The following is a 22,133-nucleotide window of genomic DNA, read 5'->3' on the forward strand; positions in this document are numbered from 1 at the left end:
TCCTCCTCACTTCTCTGAGCAACTGGAAGAGCTCACCAGGGCCTCTCAACACAGCTCAAAATGCCAGGTCTCCATCAATTACTGGCATGCTTCTCCAAAGGGCACAAACTATTGCTGTCATCATCTTCCAGCTTTCTTTTTGAGGTTGTTGTTTTGGATGAAAAGCCCTCCACCCCTCACTCCTTCATTATGGCTCCTCTGCTGCTGCTGCCCTCTCCCCTTGCTCTGCTTCTGCACTGGGATAACTGGGGTGGTCTGATTGTCCCTGTAGCCCTGAAAACATAGAGTTTGCCATCAGGGGTAGAGCAGTGGGTGTCCACTGTGCTGTCCCCCTCCTCCACCCCACATCCTCTGCTGAGAAGCCCTACTAAGATCCAGACCATCTGTGGTGACTAAAAATCACCTGGTAGTTACTGTAAGGATGCAGAAGTGTCAGGGCTGATGGTTTGGCTGCCGTTCAGCACCGGTAATTAATTTTTCCTTCCCAAGTTTCCCTCTCAGCTCTGTTGGAGGAGCCACTTCCTTCCCCTCCAGCCCAAAGTGCGGCACGGCGCCACTGGGAGCTGGGAAACTTCTCTGGGAATTTCCTCGGCAGATAAAATCATCCTTCTTATTTCTTCAAGCTAAGAGCAATTTGAGGACTCATTAAGAGCCCGCATGAATTTCTGGTGAAGTTTTTATCCTCAGAGTTCTGTTTTGGGGGATGGCTTTGCCTGGAGAGAGCAGAGTTCGCTGCAATCCTTGAATGAAGGGTAACGAAGCGCGATCGATAATGAAGCAGACGTGGAGACTGAGCTGGGTTTTGGAGCCTGGTTTATTCTGCATGGCAGAATAGACTCCCTCCCTCCCTCCTTCCCTCCCATGAAGAGCAGCTTCCTTCCAGTGCCAGTTTGGGGATGGATCAATATGTTTTTATTGCCAGTTTATGCAAGGTCCCTGGGTAGCCATGGCTGACCAGGTACTTTTCTTTGTTGCCCTGTCAGCCGAGCTGCCTAATTACTCTTTATTTGCATTTTGGGCACAGTTTCTGACAAGTGCTGCTTGCCATCTGTCAGAGAAGAGATCTCACTTGATCTGCTTTATTCCAAAGCTGAAGTGGTGGTCGTTCCTTTTAGCAGGACATTGTCCTGGCAGAAGCCACAACCATTTTGCTAATGCTATTATTAGCCCCGGTGACAGAAACAGGAGCAAGGGGACATCATTTTCCTTTGCTCACATAGTATATTAGCAGTAAATCAGGAGTACATCAGCACAGGGAGCACCAATGGGTCCCACTTGATGCCAGGCTTCATGTAAGCCCTGGCAGCATAGCAGAAGGAGATGATTTTTGCAAGCCATTGGCTCTTTTCACGAGCAATTTCAGGCTCAAATTAGGACCAAATGGGCATATTCAAAGGGTTAGGAGTTAATAATCCAATTGCATTTGGTGCCTGCAGGAGTTGGTGCCCAGAACCATGCTGGGACATCTCAGGGTCATGGCTGGGCTGCATTCAGCTCTTCCTGTTGGTTCTGGAGGCTTTGGAGCAGGGCCTGGAGAACCCTGGAAGCAGAGGACTTGGACACCAGTTCCCTGAGCTTTTCTTGGCCCTGGCAGCTGTGCAAGTCTCTCATCTTCACAGCACCAGCAGATTCATAAACAAAAGTCAAGGGAAAGTAAAAGGAGCAATGTCAAAGGCTTGCACACTGGGTGACTAAGCAGGAATTCAGGGCTGATGGGACTGAAGATAAAAAGCCATAAAACTTCTGTTCCTCGACTACTACCAGAATTTCTTCTTATTTTTCTTTTCTTTTGGAGTATTAAAGTGCATCAAAGCCCCAGTAAAACCCTACGGCATCCTGAATTGTCGTCAGCATCCATGAAATTTCATGTGCCTGGGCCTTCAGGCCACAGCTTCATCCCCCACAAGAACAATTCTTCTACAAGTGCTGAAATCTGATGCCTGCAGTAATAATAACCCACTTAAAATATCTCATTATTGCAGTTTAACTGGTCACTAGCAGCTGCAATAGACTTGATTCCTTATGGGTTATGGCTGAAATAATTACCTGGCATTCTGAGCCATTAAAAATCTGTTAATGAGTAGAGGAGAGGAAGGAGCTGAGGGGAACGTGGGCTCCTCTGTGGGAAACCAGGCTGAGGTTTGTTGCCTGTGGGACCCAGAGTAATTTAAGCCTGAGGTGAGTGAGGGAAATAGTTAAAAAATCGATGTAGTAGAAGTTGGACAACAATCTAATCACTGTACCCGATCTAAGCCCTTCATTTCCTGATTTTTTTGCTGTGTATATGCTCTGTTGCCCATCCTTTTTTTTTTTTTTTCTTTTTTCATTTTTGAATGGAGCTTGTTTGAGGCTTCTTCTGAGATGCCACATTAACTCAGAAACCCTGACATGTTCTGTATTCTCTCTCTCTCAAAAAAAGGCATATTGGCTTTAGATGTGGCAACAGAGTGGAGTAGTTGAAAGGTGAAAGACAGGTGAGAATTTCTCCATCAGGAGAAAGCCTTTAGCAGCCTTTGAGCATCTCTTTAGCCATGCTGTTGTCTTTGACTGCTGACAGGTCTTGTTGAAAGAACTGTAAGAAGCTTCTGTTTGTGGTAGGTAAAAGATGAGCATGGTCCACTCCAGAGAAGGATTAAAGCAGGTAAGGTGGGAAGGTACCTGCTGATATCTAGTGAGCCCTGGGTTTCTTCTGCTGGCTTTATGGCGTGTAAGACATGGGCAGTATGGGTGTTCCTCCCTAAGGTGTGGAGCACCCATCACTTCACAGTGGGTGTGGTCACTCAGATGGGTGTCACTGGGTTTGTAGGCAGCACTTGTAGCCCTGTTGTGTTTTTAAGTTCTTTGCCCTGTCCCTAAGCCCTGTCCTTCTCCCCTCAGTGCTCCATGCCCGCCTGTGTCACCGCGTTCCACGTCACCTGCGCCTTCGACCACAACCTCGACATGAGGACGATCCTGGCAGACAACGACGAGGTCAAGTTCAAGTCCTTCTGCCTTGAGCACAGCACCGGTGCCACCAAGTTGCCCGAGGAGGCACGGACAGAGCCTGACCAAGCCCAGCTGGACTTGGAGAAGGTCACGCTGCGGAAGCAGAAGCTCCAGCAGCTGGAGGAGGACTTCTATGAGCTCGTGAAGCCTTCGGAGGTGGCTGAGAACCTTGACTTAAGTGAATCCCTGGTGGATTTTGTCTACCAGTACTGGAAGCTGAAGAGGAAAGCAAATTCCAACAAACCACTGCTAACACCAAAAACAGATGAAGTGGACAACTTAGCCCAGCAAGAACAGGACGTTCTCTACCGACGCTTAAAGCTCTTCATGCACCTCAGGCAAGACCTGGAGAGGGTGAGTGGAGCTTTTCCTTCAGTGGTCTGTCCAAATGCTCCATCAGGGCTGCTTTAATGTGTGCTGGCACATATGGAATGTTCCCTCTTGGCTCAGGTCAACTCCCCTGTGTTGTATCCCTTCATCTAGAGTGTTCTTCAGAATAATGGTGCTCAGTGTCATGTGTCATCACTGCCAAAACACATATGAAATAAGTTAGAGGCAGGTTTTTGGGCAGGTTTTGGGGTGGAGCTTGCCTGGTAGGCCCTGCTTGTGTCCCCTCCAAGGTGCAAAACCTCTGGAAAGGCTCAAGGAGCAGGCAAGGAAGGAGAAAAGCAGGAAAACAGCAGTCTTGGAGTCTGAGAGCCTTGTCCTGTTTAAAACCAATTGGATTACAAGTTATTGGTCTCTTTTCTGTGGCCCTGTTTGCCTTCATCTCTGTGTATTGCCCAGTCTGTCCTTCCTCTTCTCCTGCCTTCACTGTGTCAGGTTCCCATTCCAGTTAGATCCCTAATGGATCTTCAGCAGTAGGCTGTAGGCAACAGGCTGCAGCTGCTGGATATGAAGACAAGAAGTTCAACTCACTTTTTTCCCCTCATCTGCTTCTCTCTATTGTAAGTTTAGCAGACTGCTCCACCTCCCTCTGCTTCCACGTGCTCCCAGCTTGACTTTCCCAGCTGCAGGGAACCCCTGTGCATCCCTGGGTTCAGCACTTTGCTCCAGAAGCTGCCTAATTCAAAGACACAGCAGCTTCTCTTTGATTTTTTTTTTTTTCTTTGTATCAAAACTAAGGGTTTTATCAGATTTCTCATTCTCCAGAGTTGCTCCAGGCTTCCTGGCATAATTCCCCATCACCCTTCAGCCTCTGCTTAGCAGCTCCCTGCCAGGTCTCACTGCCTGGCCCTGGAAGAGCTGGTTGTTTGCTCTTTTTCTGAGAGAAGGAACAATAAACATTGGCTGGATCGAAGTCCAGCACTCAGACGGGTGATAGGAGTTTCATCCCAGTGCTTCCAGTGCATCCCAGTTATCCTGCCTATCATCACCACTCTCAGCTGCCACATTTCACTTGCAAATAGTGAGGCTTTGCATCAGAGCAGAGCAGCCTGGAGGGGTGGCTTTCAGAGGTTGTCCTCAGGGGCATCATATTTGATTTTAGTGTTTTCAGCAATTAATCTGGCAGAAATGGTTGTGATTTCAGGGCTGATAACGCTATCTGGACCAGCACTGGGAAGGGAGAAGCAGATGGTGTAGGGACAGGGAGGGTGATGGCTTTTCCCTTTTCTTTTTGGCCCTTTTTAACTTTTATTTTTTAGGTTTTTTTTCCCAAGAACTGGTTGTTTAAATCAGCTTGAACACAAAGCTCTAGTTTCCAGGCTTTTCAACAGCTGAGCTTGGCTTGGGGAAGCAGCACTGGCTGTTTAGCTGTGTAAGTGTGTGTAAATACCAGCAGGCTCAAAGCAGAGCACCAAGAAATGTTTCCTTCCAGGAATATCACATCACAGAGAAGAGATACCACCAAATATTTCGCACTGCATGTTGCCACAGGCAGTTTGGGGTTTTTTTGTCTCAGAAAGAAATTTTAGTTTGATGTTGTCGCCAATCCAGAAAAAAAAAAAAAAAAAAGGAAAAAGTAGTAAAATAGTGTATAGCTTTCTGGTGTGTATTTAGGGATTCAAGAACAAAAACCCAAACTTTTCTCCTGTGTTCCTAAGGGTTTCCCAGTTGTCCTTAGATAAAACTGATGCCATTAGGGGTGGCCATGGCTGTCCTGCTGCCTTTGCAACCTGGGGGCAGATGTTAACTAAGGGTGAGGGCCTGGGTTGCTCTGTCCCTGTGAGAGGCACAAAGGCTCCTGACCCTGTAGGGACAGTCCCCAAAGCCTGGAAACAGCCCAGCAGGAATGGGTTGAGGGTGAGGAGGGAGAGGAGTCGGAGCTGTCAGGCTCATAGGTGGGGATACTGGGGACTGCTGGGGTTTGTGGGGACATACCTGGGCACCTTACTGCCAGTGCCATCTCCTTCTTAAAGCCAGTTTTTCTCTTCCACAGCACCAAGAAGGTGAGTACCAGCAACCCCGTAAGTGGAGCAGAGCAATTTACATCCTGTGCTTTGCTGCTGGTGCTTTGGGCTTTCCCCTCAATTAATAAAATTCCTTGTGCTGGGACAAAAGGCAGCAGTGATTTGCAGGTGGATGTGGAGCAAGGATGCTGGCCAGATTTTGGGCAGGGGTGCTACTCTGCCTAAACCAGTCTTGTGTATTTTGTGTTTCTGTAGGTTAGAAATCTCTGTTACATGGTGACGAGACGGGAGAAAATGAAACACACCATTTGTAAACTCCAGGAGCAGATCTTCCATCTCCAAATGAAGCTCATCGAGAAAGATCTTTACCCAGGTCAGTACCTCTTACCAGAGCTTGTTCTCACAGACACTGTCCCTGCCATCCTCTGAAGCCAAAGACTCGTGCCCAAGCCTCAGATCTCCCCCTCCCCAGGGACCACTCTCCCCTGCAGTGTTTATTTAAGCACAGTTCCTACATTGGCTCTTTGCACACCTCCAGTTTTGTTCAGAAACACACACTAACACCATACCCTGGGTGACCAGAGTGTTGGAGCTCCTTGTTTCCACAGATCCCTCTCGATCCTTCACTCCCTGATCAGAAAGACCAAACGTTTGGTTAGGTGGTAATCCTCAGGCAGCATTTGAATGACTTTTCTGGAGATTGGAGCTGTTTGGGAGGAGTTGGCAAACCCTGGATGTGGGGATGCTGACACTGGGCTGATCCATGGCAGCTGTTTCCTTGGCACAGGGCAGTGGCTGACACTTTGGACTCTTTGCAGATGCCTCTGGCTCTGTCAAGAATTGAAGGTTAAGCTGCTGGTGGGATGTGTGTTGCTCCTGGAGAGCAGCTCCTTAAGCTCAGCTCAGCTGCAGTTCTGTTAGTGGAGAACATCACGCTGCTGCATGCGAAGCTGCTGGCAACTTTTATCAAGGAACTGCAATAAAGCTGCTTTCCTTCTGTCCTTTGGGTTTTTTTTTCCCTTTTGCACAAGCAGCGCCGGAGCCCACGGCGCCTGCTCCCTCCTCCCTTCTCTTTGGTGGCAGCTCAGACCAAACCCTGTGGCTGCAGAGGAGTTTTTCCAGCAGCAGCATCTGGTGTTTTGGCAGGCTCTTCCGACGGTTGTTGTGTTTTGTGGCTTTGGAGTTGCGTTTGAACCCGTCACATGGTTGGGGTTTCTTCAGGAACTGTCTGGGCTGAGTTTTCCTTGACAAAAGTTTCCTTTGACTGAAGTTTTGGAGGCTGAGAAATGGGGATGTTGAGATGTTTGTGACTTGGAGCCTGCCCAGTGGTAGTGGGTAGAGGCAGCTGGCAGCGTAGCCTGTAAGTCTTGGACCCTGTGACACGGCTCAGTGACACAGTGGGATGGCAAGGCTGGAGGCTTGGGAATAACAGGTGGATAAAAGGCAAGAGCAGCAAACTGGGATTCTGCTGGCAGGGGCTGTGGGCTGTTGCTGGTGTGCTTTGTGGGAATGGGGCAGGAATGATCACAGTGGATGTTGTGATGCTCTTCAGATGGCTGGCCAAACCTGATGTGCTCTCAGAAGGAGATAGGCACAGGGTGGTTCACCAGGAGGGCTGCAGGAGGTCACCTCCCTTGCAAACAGGGTGTTAGATGGCTGGAAGTGACCCTGGGGACCCGTGTTCCCCCAAATAGATGCCTTGGAGAGCCCAAGCTTCTCTCTACTGCAGCAATAGGTGGGAGCTGGCACCTCCTCCTGGAGAGAGCCAGGATCCTCCCTGGTGGGATGCAAATGCTTGGTGGTGAGATGTGTCAGGGCTCTGCTGCTCACTTTTGCAGTTGCCCTTGCTGAAAATGTCCCCTGTGTGCTCAGGAGAAAGCTCAGCTCCCCTGTCCCTGGTGTTTTCTCTGCCTAAAGGTGAGTGAACAGAGACAAACCCACCATGAGAGGGTGGCTCAGGTGGCTTCACACCTCTTGATGCACATGTTCTTCTCTCCTGCTCCAAATGGTTGGTGTTCACTAGGTCATTTTCCCACTCGAAGCCAAGCTGCTCATCTCTCCAGTGATGGGCTCTGTGGCTGAGACTGAGCAGGGGCTGCTGCCTCTAGGACTTTGCTCCTGCTGGTCCCTCCTGCCAGGAAAAGCACTCAACTGCAGGTATTTGGCCCTGGGATGTCCAGGTGGTTTGGTCCTCTCGGGCCTTCCCATGCCAGGGGGACATTAGGGACCTGAGTGTCTTTTGGCATTGGTGCATAGGGTCTCTCCCAGGGTCCAGAGGAGTCCCCATGCTGGGATACTTGGCACGTGGTAGGACCAAGGCTATGGATCACTCAGTGCTGTGTTTTCCATCAGTATGGAGTGTTTGAAAGCAGGGGGATGGTTCCTGGAGCATCCCACAGCTTCTGACTGGGCTGTTTCTGGAGTCTCTTGGAGAAAGGAAGAAGTCTCCATTATTTTGCCTGGATGAGGCCAGGTTTTAACTGCTGTCAACAGCAGTCATTGACCAAAATCTGTTGAGGTTATTCCAGAGATGGTTTTGGCACTAAGTTTTTTTTGGAATGGCTCCCACATAGAACTCAAAACGGGAGATGTTTATTTTTCCTGCTGCCAAATGATTTTTAATAAAGTTAGTGAGAGCTGCCTGTGTAAAATGAACCCACCTCTCTCCCCTCTGTGTTTTCTTGCACGGAGTGGAAAGGAAACACTGCCTGGCTTTGAAACACAGCTACTTATTTTGACAGGTTCCTCTTCAAAAAGTCCTGCTCGGGTTTCTCTTTAGCCCCATTGTGCTGTCTAAACAAAGTTGGAGTTTTATTTTGTAAGTGAAATGAAAAATGCGTCTGCCTTCCTGGGGTTATCTGGCAGGAAGGGAGCAAATTCCACTTCTGCTTTTGCTTGTCTTTCTCTCAGCCTGTCCTTTGGTCAGGAGGAGGGTTCCTGCCTTGGCAACCCCAGGACTGTAAATCCTCTGTTAATCCAGACTCAGGCAGGTGGGATGTGAATTCCCTCCCCTCCTCACCCAGTACATTTTCACTGCTGGGAGAGCTGAGCTTGTTTCCTCTGACCCATCCATTCCACAGCTTCTCAACTCAGGCTTTTTGTAGTTCTGCAGCTGAATGACACCATAAAACTCAGTTGTTTCTTAAAATCCTTGCTCCAAGAGCACAGCTCTAGTGGGTTAAAACAAACTGACAACTTACACGTCTCACCTCCTCTTCCATCAGCCACCCTTGTGTTGATTTGAGGTCAGTGTCCTTCCCCCCTCTGAAAACTGATAGTTTTAGTGTGGACCTCTGTGGAGAGGGACCTAATTGAGTAAGTAAAAGCTGTTTTGCTTGGCAATACAAGTCGTACTTTTTTTACAGGGTATTTGTCCCGTTTACCCAAGAGGAATAAATCCACTAGAAGTTCAAAGTCATTTAGGAAATATTGATTTTTACCTGAATGTCTAGATAGCTGAGAGTTATATCCCTGGCTTTCCATAGGCACTGCTGGTCATCTTTCCTACTCCATTTACTTCTGTTCAATACACTGCTTAAGTTTTATAGCTTTTGGGTTCTTTTTTATTCCTGCACAGTGGGAGTGTGAGCAGATTCTGTCACCAAAAGGTCAAATCAAATCAAGGTCTGCTTTCAAACACTGACAGGACTGTTGCTGTCAAACTGGCTTTGCAGCTGAATCCCTCAAGCTGATGCTCTTGTTGGATGATGGGTGACAGGCCACTGGTTTGGAGGTCCCCGTGCCCCCTGGAAGGTGTCTGAGCTGGGTTTGGAATATGCTGCAAGTTCCAGGAGTTCACGTTGGTGGCTACAGGGTCTCCAGCGAGTCCTCTGCCCTCAGTGGGACTTCTCCTGCAGCTGTGTTAAATTCATGGCCATGGCCCAGACCTCTTCTTTATATAACCCATGGGTTCAGATCTTTTTTTATAGAGACTTCAGGCTACAGCTGGCCAAAATGTGGCTGCTGTTCTCCCTTTGGCTCAGAGCTGTTTGCAGGTCTGGTCCAGGTCTCCTCCACAAGAGTGTGCCCAGGAGAACTTGCTCACCACAGTGTCCCTGATGCCTCGTCTCACATGGAGTTTTCCTTTTTTTCTAAAAAATGCCAGAACAAACTGGGAAGAAGACAAAGGGTAAGAAAAGTGACCCGAGAAGGAAAGGAAGAGATGGTAGAAAAAATAGTCCAGAGAAGAAAGAGAAAAGGAAATCAGTCAACGAAACTGTATTGGGACAACTGGGTAAGTCTGATTTTATGGGAGCAGAGTTGACCTGTGCTGCTGGCAGCTCCCTGTTTCGGGAAGCAGGGTTAAGAGTCCCAGATCCTGATCCCTCCCACACATCCCCGGGCCGTGGAAGCCTCTTCCATCTCTCCCTTGCAGGTGTCAGCCTGAATCACCCATTACCCTGGTCCTACAGGAGGGACTTCATTGGAGACATCATCCCTGTCTACTGCAGGGGGCTTGGACTAGATGACCTTTAGAGGTCCCTTCCAACCCAAATTATTCTGTGATTCTAAAATCCCCCCCTTCAGCCCCAGGGCTTGTACCTGGACTGGGAGAAGGTGTTACAAAACCTGCCGCATGCTGGGATTTTGCTTTTTGGTGATAAAATCAGACTTACCCACCTCACAGTCAGGGCTCATGCCCCAGATCTTCACTTTATGCACCCATGGTGGACACAGCTCATGGGGTCTGTGTTTCTATGGCATTTACCCTCCGGGACTGTGTGGCTGGCCCAGGAGGAAGGCACAAAGCATGGGCAGTCTCTTGAATTTGCTCAGGGGGTGGGGAGATGCTGGCTGGTCCTGTGGGTGCTTCACCCACCTCCAGCTCTTCTCCACCAGCTAAAACCGACTTGGCAGCAGACAGGGCTGGAGGGGGAAGTGAAAAATAAGAACAAAAAGGTCTTTTTTAACAAGATACTTGAAAATCATAAGGTCTGAGGGTCTGGGCCACCCTGACTTGCTCTGCTTTGCCCATTGCTCGCCCCAGTGCTGCTGCTTTCTGTTGGGTTTTGAGCAGGAGCCCCTTTGGAAATGGGGCCTTTGCTCTTACCCTGTTCTTTGCTGAAGAGACTTTGGTTTTTTTGGGGCAAATTCCATCAAATGATGGAGGATCTGCGAAAATATGAACTTCCACAGGCCAAGGAAACCAGGTGGCCAACCCAAAGCTTCCCCTGAGTCTTGTCACCTCCTGGATTTTGTTTAGGGCTCCAAGCATCTCTTGGGGCTGCAGTAGCTGGAGAAGGGACAGCAAGCTTGGCAGTGCCCTTCTCAGCAAGACCTTGGGCTGCTCCTGGGTACCCCACGGTGCCCTGAGCTCATTCCTGCTCCATCCACTCCTGCATTGGGCTGCTGCCAGTGTCTTCTCCAGTAGGATTGTGGTGACCTGTTAGGAGGTGTGGGATTGACACCTTGACAGTGTCACCTCCAAGGGGGCACTGAACCTGACCTATGTCCCCAGTGCCACCCTGGGTGATTTTTCTGTCCCCCTGTGGTGGTTGCTCGTTCATGCAGTGTGGAGATGTGGGGTCACATCCCCTCTGTGAGCAGAGGGTGATGCAAAGCCTCAGTTGAGACCAGACAGTGGTGTGGATGTGAGTCACTTTGCCTCTGCCACTTCTGTCCCTCTTGTCTTGCTAGAGTGAGTGCTTTAAGAGGAAAGCCTTTACCTGAAATCAAAAAACAAACCTGACTTTTCCTCCATCCTTAAAACCAATTCTGATGTTGAACCTGTGGGTTTCTGTTGTGGGGATCTCACCTCTGGGAGCAGATGCTGAATTTTTAGGCTCTCCTGAGCTGGTGGTCCTGCTGCCATCGCATGGGGATGTGTTTTCCACCCACACGGGTGGGTTGGGGCCTGGCATCTTCACTGCAGAAAGATGCTCTGTTTAGATTTGGGGGGGTTCGTGAGGTGTTGGGGACCATGTGGGTTGTTTTGACCACAGTGGACCCCAAATTCAGCATTAGTGCTGGAGCAGAGCCTCCTCTGTGCCCTGATGTGGTGTGTTATGGTTGACCTTTTGAGCATTTCACCAGTTTTGGTGGTTGGTGGCAGTGTCAAGGGGCAGCATGGCTATTCCTGGCTCCTGAGGCAATCTTCCATTTTTGTGTTCTCTCTTTTTTTTTTTTTTTTCCCCAGGCTTATCAACTTCCTTCCCCATCGATGGGACCTTCTTCAACAGCTGGTTGGCACAGTCGGTCCAGATCACAGCTGAGAACATGGCCATGAGCGAGTGGTCCCTCAACAACGCCCACCACGAGGACAGCACCCCCGGCCTCTCCGAGGAGCTCCTCCAGGACGAGGAGACCTTGCTGAGCTTCATGATGGACCATTCCCTCAGGTCCCCGTTCAAGCAGAGCGAGGCCTCAAAGAAAACGAAAAACAGAACCAGAACGAACACAAGGAAAAAGCTGCCCAGGAGCAGCCCCGGGAACCACCCGGAGAGCTCGGAGCCGTGGACTAACAACGCCAGCGACTTCTCAGACGACTCGGCCACCGCCAAACCCTTCGCTCCTGATTCCAGGCCCAGCAAGTTGGAGAAAGGGGCGGCCAAGCTCCCCGCCGACCGCAAAGGGACGAGCGAGCCCAAAAAGGCGGCCAAGAAGGGCTCTGTCCCCAAAGCTGGGGAGCCTCACCCCCCTGCCGGGGCCCGGGGCTCCCTCAGCCAGGAGGAGGAGGAAGAGGAGGAGGAGGGGGAGACTCCGCGTTGTGCCCAGCCAGAGCCCAGCCCTGCGGCCCAAGTGCCTGACTCCCTCGGTAGCCCCAAAACCGCCGTGCGGTTCAAATTACCAAAGGAGAGCCGAGGGACCCGGAGGTCGCAGCCCTCCAAGGCTGAGGGGGCCAATGGAGCTCCCCTGAGGCGTTTCGAGGCCGAGACGGACGGGTACTTCTCCGATGCAGAGATGAGCGACTCGGACGGGGAGTCCCGCAGGGCCCAGCGGGGTCAGCTGGAGGCGGCCACCGGCGAGGACATCGTCAGGATGAGCATCTTGGCATCCTAACTCCTCCTCCCCCTGGGTTCAGACGAGGCCTCCCACCCAGTTCCAACTGCCATGCCCAAATTTCTGCCTGGTATCATAGCAGGGGGGATTTTTAATATGTGTATATAGTTGGAAATTTGGCACTGTTGTCTTTTTTTTTTTTTTTTTTTTTTTTTTTCCTTACACGCCTGAGATACAGCTTCAGCTTCACTGACGTCGATGACCCTGAGAGCAGTGGTCCCTCCCCAGCTCCCTGCCAGCCCCGGGAACCTGAGCTGGCACCCAGTGGGAACAACACTGAGGGTGCCAAGAGGTTGGAGGGTGCTGGTACCTGTGCTTTCTGCAGGGATGAGAGTTTAATTAATGGGCATTATTTAAATGAGGGGCAGATTTCTGCCCTGGGATGGTTGCCCCTGGAGCAGGGAGTGAGCGCGGGGGTAGGGGAGCAGCCAGCTGCACATGTATGAGGAGGCAAATTAACTAAATAATGACTAAAGCACAAAAAGCTTGGTGGAGGAAAGCACGTGGGGTGGAGGAGAGCGACGTTATGTTTCTATTTTTAGGAAAAAAAAAAAAAAAAGAAACAACAAACCCCTTGGTCATGATTTTTTTCTCCTTACCTTTCTATCTGGTTGGGGTCCGTCCAGGAGCCAGGATGCAGAATTCCTCCCCATCCTTCCTCCTCTTGCATTGAGGTCATTAGAAAAACTGAAGTGATTTACTCAGGTGAATTGATCAGCTGTTCCCAAGCTGGGAAGTGGAAACATGGGGCAGGATGGGGGGGAGAGAAGCATCCTTCAAAAACCAACATTGGGGTTTGGGGGTTGGTTTAACCCAGGAGGTTGAGTGAAGTTTTTCTGCCCGTGCTTCTCTCCACTGGCTGGCATGGTCCCACCCTGGGTCCCAGTTGAAATCCCCTTTGCACAATGAAACACTTGGCCCCGAGGGGAAATGGAAATGCTTGCCTTCACCATTTTGTTTTCCTTCTAAATGCTACAATGAAAATGGTGAATTTATTCCTCCCCATCCTTTTTTTTTAATTATTATTAATTATTACTACTCCTTAAGTCCTGGTTACAAGACGTTGACTCATTGTGGGAGGGTGATTCACAGAAGCTGACATTATTACAATAATTTAATGCATAAAATGTCCCCAGTAAGCCTTAAATGTTGTTTGAAAAAGCCCATGTTACCTACAAGTCAGGCGAATTTCCATGTTTGCACTTAATTGCACCATTACTTCGGTTTTGGCTTCAAAGGTCACAGTTAAGTCGTGCTACGTGTTTTATTGGAGTGACCCCAGTGTGAGCTCAGGGAACAAACAAGCAAACAAAAAAAAAAAAAAAAGGAATTCACTGAAACTTTTGTTGTTGTTGTTTTTTAAAAATAAAAAATGTTTTAAAAAAAAAAAACTTTAAAAAAAAAAAAAAACAAAAAACAAAAAAACCAAACCACAAAACCATAAAACAGAAAAACCAAACCTGGGACACTTCTTCAACCGGTTAAACCCATCACTAAACAACAAAAAAACAAAAACAAAAACAAAACAACCTTGCTATTGTCAAACCAGTCAGTCAAATAATTGTGTGGATGCCAAAGAATAATTTTGACAGTCAAGCAGCACAGCCAGAAACCGGAAACTTGTCATTCTGAAAAAGAAAGAAAATTCTAAAAAATTGGAAGTTCTTTAGCAACAAAGGACTCAAGACACACTCATACCACACTGCTGCGGCGTTAGGTTCCAAGCTTGCTCCGAGGGATGCTGCTGCTCCGAGACTGCATCCTGCCCTTTTGGTTTCCGATGCTTTTTGCTCATTTCACTGTGAGCTTTCCTTTGAAACTCTTGAGACTCCTTCCGATTGATGTTTTAGAGTAGATCATGTTTTTTATCAGCCTTCCAAAGTCCTTATTCTTGGTAAAATTGCAGCAAAGCTAAGCGGCGACAGCCCAGCTCAGCCCAGGTGCGGTGAGCGGCAGGGGCTTCGGGTGGGATGCTCAGTGCCTGCACCCATCCCTGGCTGAGCCCAACACCAACTCGGCCAAGACTGACCGTGCCTGGGGAGGAATTGTTCTCCCATGGAAAAAAAAAGAGAAAAAAAAAGAAAAAAAAAAAAAAAAAGGACGCAAGTTATTAGCAGGGAAAAAAGAAAAAAAAAGAAAAAAACCAACAAAATCGACAAAACGAGAACCACCTTTGTTATGAATTAGCATAATCCATTGAGGTTGAAAATGAAAAAAAATCAGCTCATTAAGGCTCAGAATGTTCAGATAATGTTAAATACAGTAAATAGGACTTAGTTTATCTTATCAGGCTTGCTAGCTTTAGCTACAGTATCCTAGTATAAGAGTCATAACAATAATCAATATGCTGCCTTTTAATGAATCTTGCTTCCGTGTGCTTCACTCAATTATGGTTAAAAAAAAACAAAAAAAAAAAAAAAGCAATCCACAAATTTCACTGTACACAGCTCCATTCATCAGCTTCTGCACTACTTGTCTTCTCAGTACAGGAAAGCAAAAAGGGGGAAGACTTTAAAGAACAGCCAACCCGGAGCTGCCAGCACACGGCAGTAAAGTCTGAAACACTCCCAAAACTACAGAGTTTTGTCATCAGGAGAGGATGGGGAAGGCTCAAGGGGGCTGGTGGGGGCAGCCAAGCTGGGGAGAATAAGAGGGCGAGGAGAAAAGGGGCTCTCATGAGGCATGGGGGCTGAGCAAGGGCTGGAGGGACTGGAGCATCCCTTGCCCAGAGCATCCTCGGAGCCAGGGAGCCTGGTATTAGGGAGAGAAAAAAAAAAAAAAATGCACGAGGCAGATATTTTTGATGTTACTGTAAATGTATTTTGAAATTAATAGAAAGAAAAAGGGGTTTATTTTAGTAGAGAAATGTTGTCTTTTAAGATGTATAACTGCAGGAATCAACGTTTGCACTGTAAGAGCCCCCTGTCTCCTTGGAGAAGCAGCAGCCAGTGTAGGCAGATGAGGATGCAGGCAGCATCATGGCCTGATCATGGAGCAGAGCCCCACCAGCAACCCCAGCTCCTGAGGACAACTCCCCACCCACCCAGTTCTTAATTTATTTTTTTTTTTTTTTAATACTTTTTGGGGTTTTTTCACTTGCACCTGTTTTAGGGGGGTTTGTATGCCTGCTGCCCCCAGAGCTCACTCTGAGGGAAGATGCTGCTGCTGGGCAAGGTTTGAGGTTTGGTTGTTCTTTAAGGAAATTTCCCCCCCCAGTTTGCACCATTCCACATGCAAAACAGACCCACTTCACATCAGTTACAGGAAACGATATGAATGTCACAGGAGGAGAAACCCTTCTGTTTTCTTTGTTTCAAAGAACGTGATGTGCCATTTGTTAATATAAAAGAGAAATATTGAAAATATATTGAAAAGAGCAATTTTAAATTATTTTTGGCTTATGTTGCAATATTTATTTTCTTGTATTAGAAATTCCTTTGTAGAGAAAAAATGTATTTTTCATTAATGCAAAAACCTATTTCTCCTTTTTGTACATTTTCCATGTTAGTTAATCCTTAAAGCAATATAATGTTATCAAACTTGTTCCGTGTGAGACTGTATTATGCATGCTATTTGTGTTGCCTTGGAATAGCTCTGTCATCATTACTTTCATCCTGTTTAGATACAGTGTATGCTTTAAATACACATTGGGACCATGGCCCATTGCTTATGGAAAAAAAAAAACCAACCAACAAACCCACCAACCAACCCTTTGCATTCCTCAATGTGTTGGCAAATGCAGTCAATAAAGCAGTGTTTTCTGTGTACCTCTGTGTCAGTGACGTGAGCAAGGGTCCAAGTGGAGATTCATATCTTCTTTTGCAGATTTGGAGCAGAACCCACCCGGGACACCAGGAACCCATCACCTTCCTCCAGTGTAGAACCATTCAGGACGTGGCCACTTCACCTGGAGGGCAGTTTGGTCATGAAGAGTTGTTGATCGTTGGCCATCAGCTCTTTTCTTCTACCTTTTTTGGCATTTCCTGGGCACTTTCTATAACCATAAAGTTGACTGAGTGCCCAAGCTGCTGAAGGAAAATGAGATATTTAATAGACAGACTTGGTTCAGTTTATTACCAAAGTGATTAATCAGGGAAATCCCAGTGCACAGAGAAGGTGATGCTAAAACCATCAATATCAGATGGGGGGGTGGGAGGGGGAGGAGTGAAGGAAATCCACCTTTAAACTACCAGGGTTTGACATTTTGCTCTTAAATAGAATGGCAAAGCATCAGTTTATTGCAAACTATGGATTTTATTGCTGGGCTGTGTTATTGCTTGCAGTGCCTGAGGCACCCAGTGATGATCATGAATTCCTGGTGGTCCAGAGAGCTGGTGTGATGCCCACAGCATCAGTCAGTGCATGGGTGAGCTAGAAGAAGGCAGGAGGAATAGATCCCTTCCAAAGTCAGGAGTTGGGTGCTGGAGGTGATGTTCGTGCTGGGGCTGCCCTGAGAAATGAGCTCCAGGGGTGTCCATGAGCTCCCCTGATGGATGGGCAGTGGGGGGATGGAGTTTCCCAGCCAAACCCACTCTGGTGAGTCCCAGCCCCACTGTGTTTGATCAGGAGCAGCTGCTGTGCATTCAGCTGCAATAAAGATTAAAATAATTGCCTGTGCCTATATTGCAAGTGGTGCTTTACAGTGCTGGTGCTAAACATGGAGAAAGCACAGAGGTTAAAATATTGCTGCTAAGGCTTGGTAAATAGCAGCCCTGCAATAAGCTTGGACTGATCAGATCAAAGAAAAGGAGTTTGTCCTGGGAGGCAGGCAAGTTAAAAAAAGCAAATTAACACATCTGAGCCATAACTCCCGAGACAATGACTCTCGGGAGGGAGGTGCTGGGGCTGGTTAGGATGCTGCTGCCATCAGAGGGGGACACCAGCCATCCATAAGGGTCTGGACCTGCCTCTCTTCCAAGCACACAGGGAGGGAATTCCTGGCAGAAAACGAGGTACCAAATACCCTTCTGAGAAATCTCAGCTAAAAATAGGTGTTTGTTGTATGGGGTAGCACAAATAATGCTGATGTTGCCCGGGGAGAACTGGCAGGAGGGGGAGATATTTCTGCGCTTCAGAGCAAACAGGATCAATAAAGTACTTTTTTAAAAGAAGAGGTGAATCAGCAATTTTCACAGCTCCAGCTTTCAAATGACCATGGCAGGGGGGGAAAAGCAGAGCAGGGAGGATGCCAGTCCTGGTGGCAGCATTCCTGAGATAGCTTGAGCTGGGTGTCACCCGGGGGGACACAGGAGTCCCCGACACCCAGAGAGCAGCACACAGCCTGGAGGGCAGCTCCACAGGGCAAATCCCTGCAGAGGTTTTTCCATCCAGCTCCCATCCAACCAGCAAAGATGAAGCTGGATGGAAGGGAGTGAAGAAGCAGCAATCAGTGACAACTGGACAGAATTATCACTCAAAGACAAACTCAAGTTTGGAAAAAACTTCAAAGCCCCCAAGCAGGGGCAGCAACCCTACCAGGATAGAAGCATCCGAGATGCTTGGCACAACACCTGAATCCCCTGGAAAACCCAGCTAGGGAGCAAACCTGACTCACCACGAGGTCCCTGGGGATTGCCAATGACCAATAACTTCCATAAAAATTCATCTGCTCAGCCTGTCACTTACAAACCTCCATAGAGCAGCTCATGAATGCTGCTGGGAGCAAAGCAAGGAGCAGTGAGCAGCTCTAACCCTAGCAGGGATGATCACTCCAAGCCTGGTCAGGCTGAGATCTACACACTTCCCAGGGATTTTAAAGACAGTTAAATAGTTTTATCTATCTCAGACCATTCAAAGTTTCCCACTGAGCAGGGATGTGAACCCTGCACACTGTGCTGCTCTTGTTCTTGCAGATTTTGTTGGCTTTTACCTAATATTCCAACACTGAGCAATCCCTCGTTTCACCACAGTGTCTTATCTGCATGATACAAATCTGCAGCTGTGACATTTCAGGGTTATTGGTTGCCTTTGCAGCATCTGTAATAATAGGATGAAAACAAAAATTGTCAACATGCAAATACCCACTGAGGATCTGGAGTTATTCTACATGGAGAGAAAAGAGAAGGGATTTTTTTTCCCCTTATGTGATGAATAACGAAGTTCCAATGGGGAAAAAAATAAAAAAAGTTGGCTCTGAGTGTTTATAGGTCTGGCCCTTGCTGCCCACCTCCCCTCTGGGTTTTGGCAGCATGTCAGCAGTAAAACTGGGAAAAAGAGCTGGTTAAGCACAGGGGACAACACAGCAACCAAGTCTGGCTTGAAACGTCCTGTTTGCAGCCCAGCTTCTGAGGTTGCCCTTGGATTTGGTGGTAAGGAATAGTGAACTGCTCAGTTTTCATGCTGGTTTTTTCTCAGCTTCTACAAAGAGAAGGCAAGTTTTGGCTGAAATGCCTTAAGAGGAACATTAAAAATAGTTCTGAAGGCTGTAAACTTCAGCAGGAGTGTTGGCTTGAAGTGGAAGAGGGTGAGCAGCAGCGGGGAGGATCTGGAGCAGGATGGGAGAGATTCAGCAAAACAAAAACCAGAATCTGGGCAAGATGCTGAAAAATGTTTGTTCCTTCATTTTGTTTCATGTTTGTGCCTCTCTGCCTTTCCCAGGAAGGTTGTGACACCTTGTGGGATGTGGGTCACAGCCCCCTGCCCAGAGGATGCTGGAAACCTGGGCCAGGCAGCAGCTTGGGCTGCATTTTGCTCTGAGATTTTGACTCAGTCCAACCTGAAATTCAAATCAAAACTCAGAGGGGAAGGTGAGGGGGACCCAAAACCCCAGAGGAGTCTTGCACAGGCCTTGACCTCGGGCTGAGAGCACTCAGTGCTCTCTGCTCCTCCCATGGGTGCTGCAGCCCCTTTTGGGATGCTCCTGGAGCCAAGGCCAGCCAAGCTCAGCTCCTCCATGAAGGAATTTGAGTTTCATCCTGTGCCACCATCCAATGGAAACCTAAAGGAGAAGCCTGGACTGAAACACTGCTGCAGCTCAACCAGCTCTGACCTCTAAGGGCTGGCCCAAACTACCCAGCTTTGCTTCTCTAGGGGCCCAGGGGCCATCATCTCCTCTGGGTGCAATTTTAGCACATTCACCTGGGGGAGGGAAAGGGAAAGAAGAGGAGAAGGAGGGAAGGGAGAGGAAGGCACCACTCAGTGACACCAAGAGCATCACTGTCCCCACAACCCCCGTGAGTCATCTCCACACGGCGCAGCCAGGGGCAGACACAGGATCCCAGCTCTCTGCCCACACTGCTGACAGGAGCCAACCCCAAATGAGCCAAACTGAACCAAAACGAGCCCAAAAGAGCAAATTCAGCTTTCTGGCAGCCCCCAGCTCCCTCTTTCCTTCCTTTCTCCCCCCTCCACCACTTTCGACAGCCACCAGCTACTCTCGCAAAGATGTTGCTTTTCAGAAGGTTTTGTTGGGGTTTTTTTGTGCTCTGTGCATGCTGTGCTCATTGCCTACCAGTGAGAACAGCGTGAAGATGTTGCTGTAATTATTTTTATGACTTCTTAAATCTCATTTGATGGCAAAGTGACACTCCAGCCCCGCAGGCAGGCGAGAGCATTGCAGAGCTGCTCCTCCAAATGACACTGGGCTGTCCCCATTGGTCTGTCCTGGCAAGCCAGTGTTTGGGAACTAGTCTGGACCTGGCAAAATAAATCCATGCATATATAAAACCCCCACAAAAAAACAACACTCAGCTCGCTGCAGGTAGTGTTTGCCCCAGCCCACTCTAACTTACCCAGTACAGCCACCCCTGGGATGGATGGGAGCAGGAGAGACCCGGAGGAATGAAGGGTTTGGCACAGATAATAGAATAATCTTGGTTGGGAAAGACCTTTAAGATCATTAAGTCCAATTGTTCACCCAGCACTCCTAAGGCCACCACTAAACCATGTCCCTCAGCACCACATTTACACAGCTTTTGGAACGCTCCAGGGATGGTGACTCTGCCACTGGGCAGCCTGGGCCAAATGAGAGCATGGAGGAGCCAGGGAAAGAATTTTTGGGAAGTGCAGTGCCACTGGGCTGGTTTGAAGCTGCTCTGGGAATCACACCTGAGCTGCTTCATTCTCCTGGGATAGGTGAGGAGCAGCTGAAGAAGCCATCCCACCTCTCTGCTCTGACCAGCTTGGGTATTTTATTAAGCACCAATTACCCATGGTGGCAGCAACTGAGACAGCAAACCACAGGGGAAGGGTGGGGAGGCACCAAAATTTCAGGGCTCTTGTGTACAAAAGCTGTTCAGCAGTTACTTACCCATATGCTTTATGCAGAAAAAAGAAGAAAATAAATACAAATCAGCAGTTGCTGTAGAGACTGAGCACAACTAAAGAGCGTCCCATTCCATCAGCGGGATCCATAAAAGCTGCTGCATCCCTGGGTTTGGGGTCAAGCAGCTCAAAAAGCACTTTGGGATCTTTTTTTGGGATAAAAGCTGTGGACTGTGTGAACCAGAGGGAAATGAGGGCTCTCAAACAAGGGGCTGAACATCTCCTGAGAGTAATTGCAGGCACTCAGTGCAGGGGAGCAGCAGGCAGAAGGAGCCTGGGAATAACACAGACTCAACCCCAGCCTGAGCAGAAGGAGGTTTCTATTAAGTGTGATGTTTAAACAGTAAATTTCTCCCAATAACCTGCAATATCTCTCTTTGGTTTCCTAAGGCAGATGGGAACCACAACATGAAATGCCTTTAAAACACAACCACAGCCCAACACCTGTGCTAACGTTTTCTACACCGCTCTTGCTGGGAGAAAAATAACCCATAAAGCAAGGCTGGATGGCATCAACAGCCACCAAAAAGCAAACCAGCAGGGAAGCTGCTGGATTAAAGAGCATCTCCTTACCTAGAAGCCTGTCAGCCATTGCAGCTGAGCATCCCACTGGTGCCAGCATCCATGTTCACTTGAAAGGGGTTTTTAGCCTTATAAGAGTTTCCTATAGGTGCAAATACACTGAATATCATACAGAAAGAAAATAAATACATACAATTTAAGGCTGAAAAATCCAGTTCCACATGGGGAGAGAGAGAGAAGCCTTGACTCATGTCCTTTGCAGTCACAATGTGGCATCAGACACCATCAAGACTTGGTGGGGTCCCTGCACCCCCTGGCAGGTACTTGTCCTGGGCAGGGACCATCCCCTCAACTCAGCTTCCAGGGACATCTGATTTTGGGGAGCTGGCAAGAGCTGGGCTGTATGGTGGTAGTTTGAATTGTAGGTTTTTTTCAATTATTTTTGCTTTTTGCTGGTATTCCTGAGTACCAGGAGCCCTCCTGCTGGGTGCAGGGGACCAGGGGAGGTGATGGAGGCTGAGAGTTCTCCTTCCTTCCCACTTTGGGCCAGGCAGAACCACAGTAAGCCCAGCTCTGAGGACAGTCCGTGCCTGCCCAGCAACCCCCCTTATCCTCCACAAATCTGCATTTTTGTGGATTTATATGGATATACATTTATATGGATCTGGATGAAGAGCCATTGTTCTCACACCTGCCATGGAAGCTACTCCTTGGGAATCTCTTGGAGTGGGGGAGGGAAAAAAACCACCCAAATCCAGGCAGAACACCACAGGAGCCCAGTCTATGGCTCAGCCTCCACCACCCAGGCACCACCTCCCAGACCCCATTTTTCCCACCCCAAAAAGGTGCCAGCACCCCTCTGCATCCTGGTGGTCTCCAACCAACCCGGATCACCAGCTTGTTTCACGTTAGACACTAAACAGACAGAAGATGATCACTTCGACTTAATTACATAATAATTAAGCCCTCATATTCCTGCCATCTGCAACTGTCAGCACAGGCAGAGCAGAGCTG

At 48.5% G+C, this 22,133-nt stretch overlaps 1 protein-coding gene and 1 long non-coding RNA gene across 9 annotated transcripts in view; one reads left to right on the plus strand and one right to left on the minus strand.

Annotated features, from left to right (window-relative positions):
- JADE2 (jade family PHD finger 2) overlaps window positions 1–16,102 on the plus strand; it is a 65,287-nt gene extending 49,185 nt beyond the window's left edge. For 2 of the 3 annotated variants that reach the window (XM_071759060.1, XM_071759059.1), the window contains exons 9-12: window positions 2,878–3,339; window positions 5,592–5,709; window positions 9,442–9,570; window positions 11,473–16,102. In XM_071759060.1, the coding sequence (XP_071615161.1) occupies window positions 2,878–3,339; window positions 5,592–5,709; window positions 9,442–9,570; window positions 11,473–12,335 (1,572 nt within the window). In that variant the 3' untranslated portion in view covers window positions 12,336–16,102. The remainder of the gene's footprint in view (window positions 1–2,877; window positions 3,340–5,591; window positions 5,710–9,441; window positions 9,571–11,472) is intronic. The other variant, XM_071759061.1, reaches the window with a different exon arrangement.
- On the minus strand, window positions 890–21,922 carry LOC139803163 (uncharacterized). Of its 6 annotated transcripts, none has more exons than XR_011728907.1 (6): window positions 21,171–21,922; window positions 18,205–18,311; window positions 10,387–16,360; window positions 9,957–10,202; window positions 5,308–9,447; window positions 890–3,510 (listed from the first exon to the last, which is right to left on the minus strand). It is a non-coding gene; the product is annotated as an uncharacterized lncRNA (long non-coding RNA). The 6 variants fall into 6 exon arrangements; XR_011728905.1 differs by having other exon boundaries at window positions 3,904–9,447; XR_011728903.1 differs by having other exon boundaries at window positions 890–9,447; window positions 21,171–21,921.
- Between the last annotated feature and the right edge of the window lie 211 nt (window positions 21,923–22,133).

Source organism: Heliangelus exortis, chromosome 15 (assembly GCF_036169615.1).
Source record: "Heliangelus exortis chromosome 15, bHelExo1.hap1, whole genome shotgun sequence".
Taxonomy (NCBI): Eukaryota; Metazoa; Chordata; class Aves; order Apodiformes; family Trochilidae; genus Heliangelus; species Heliangelus exortis.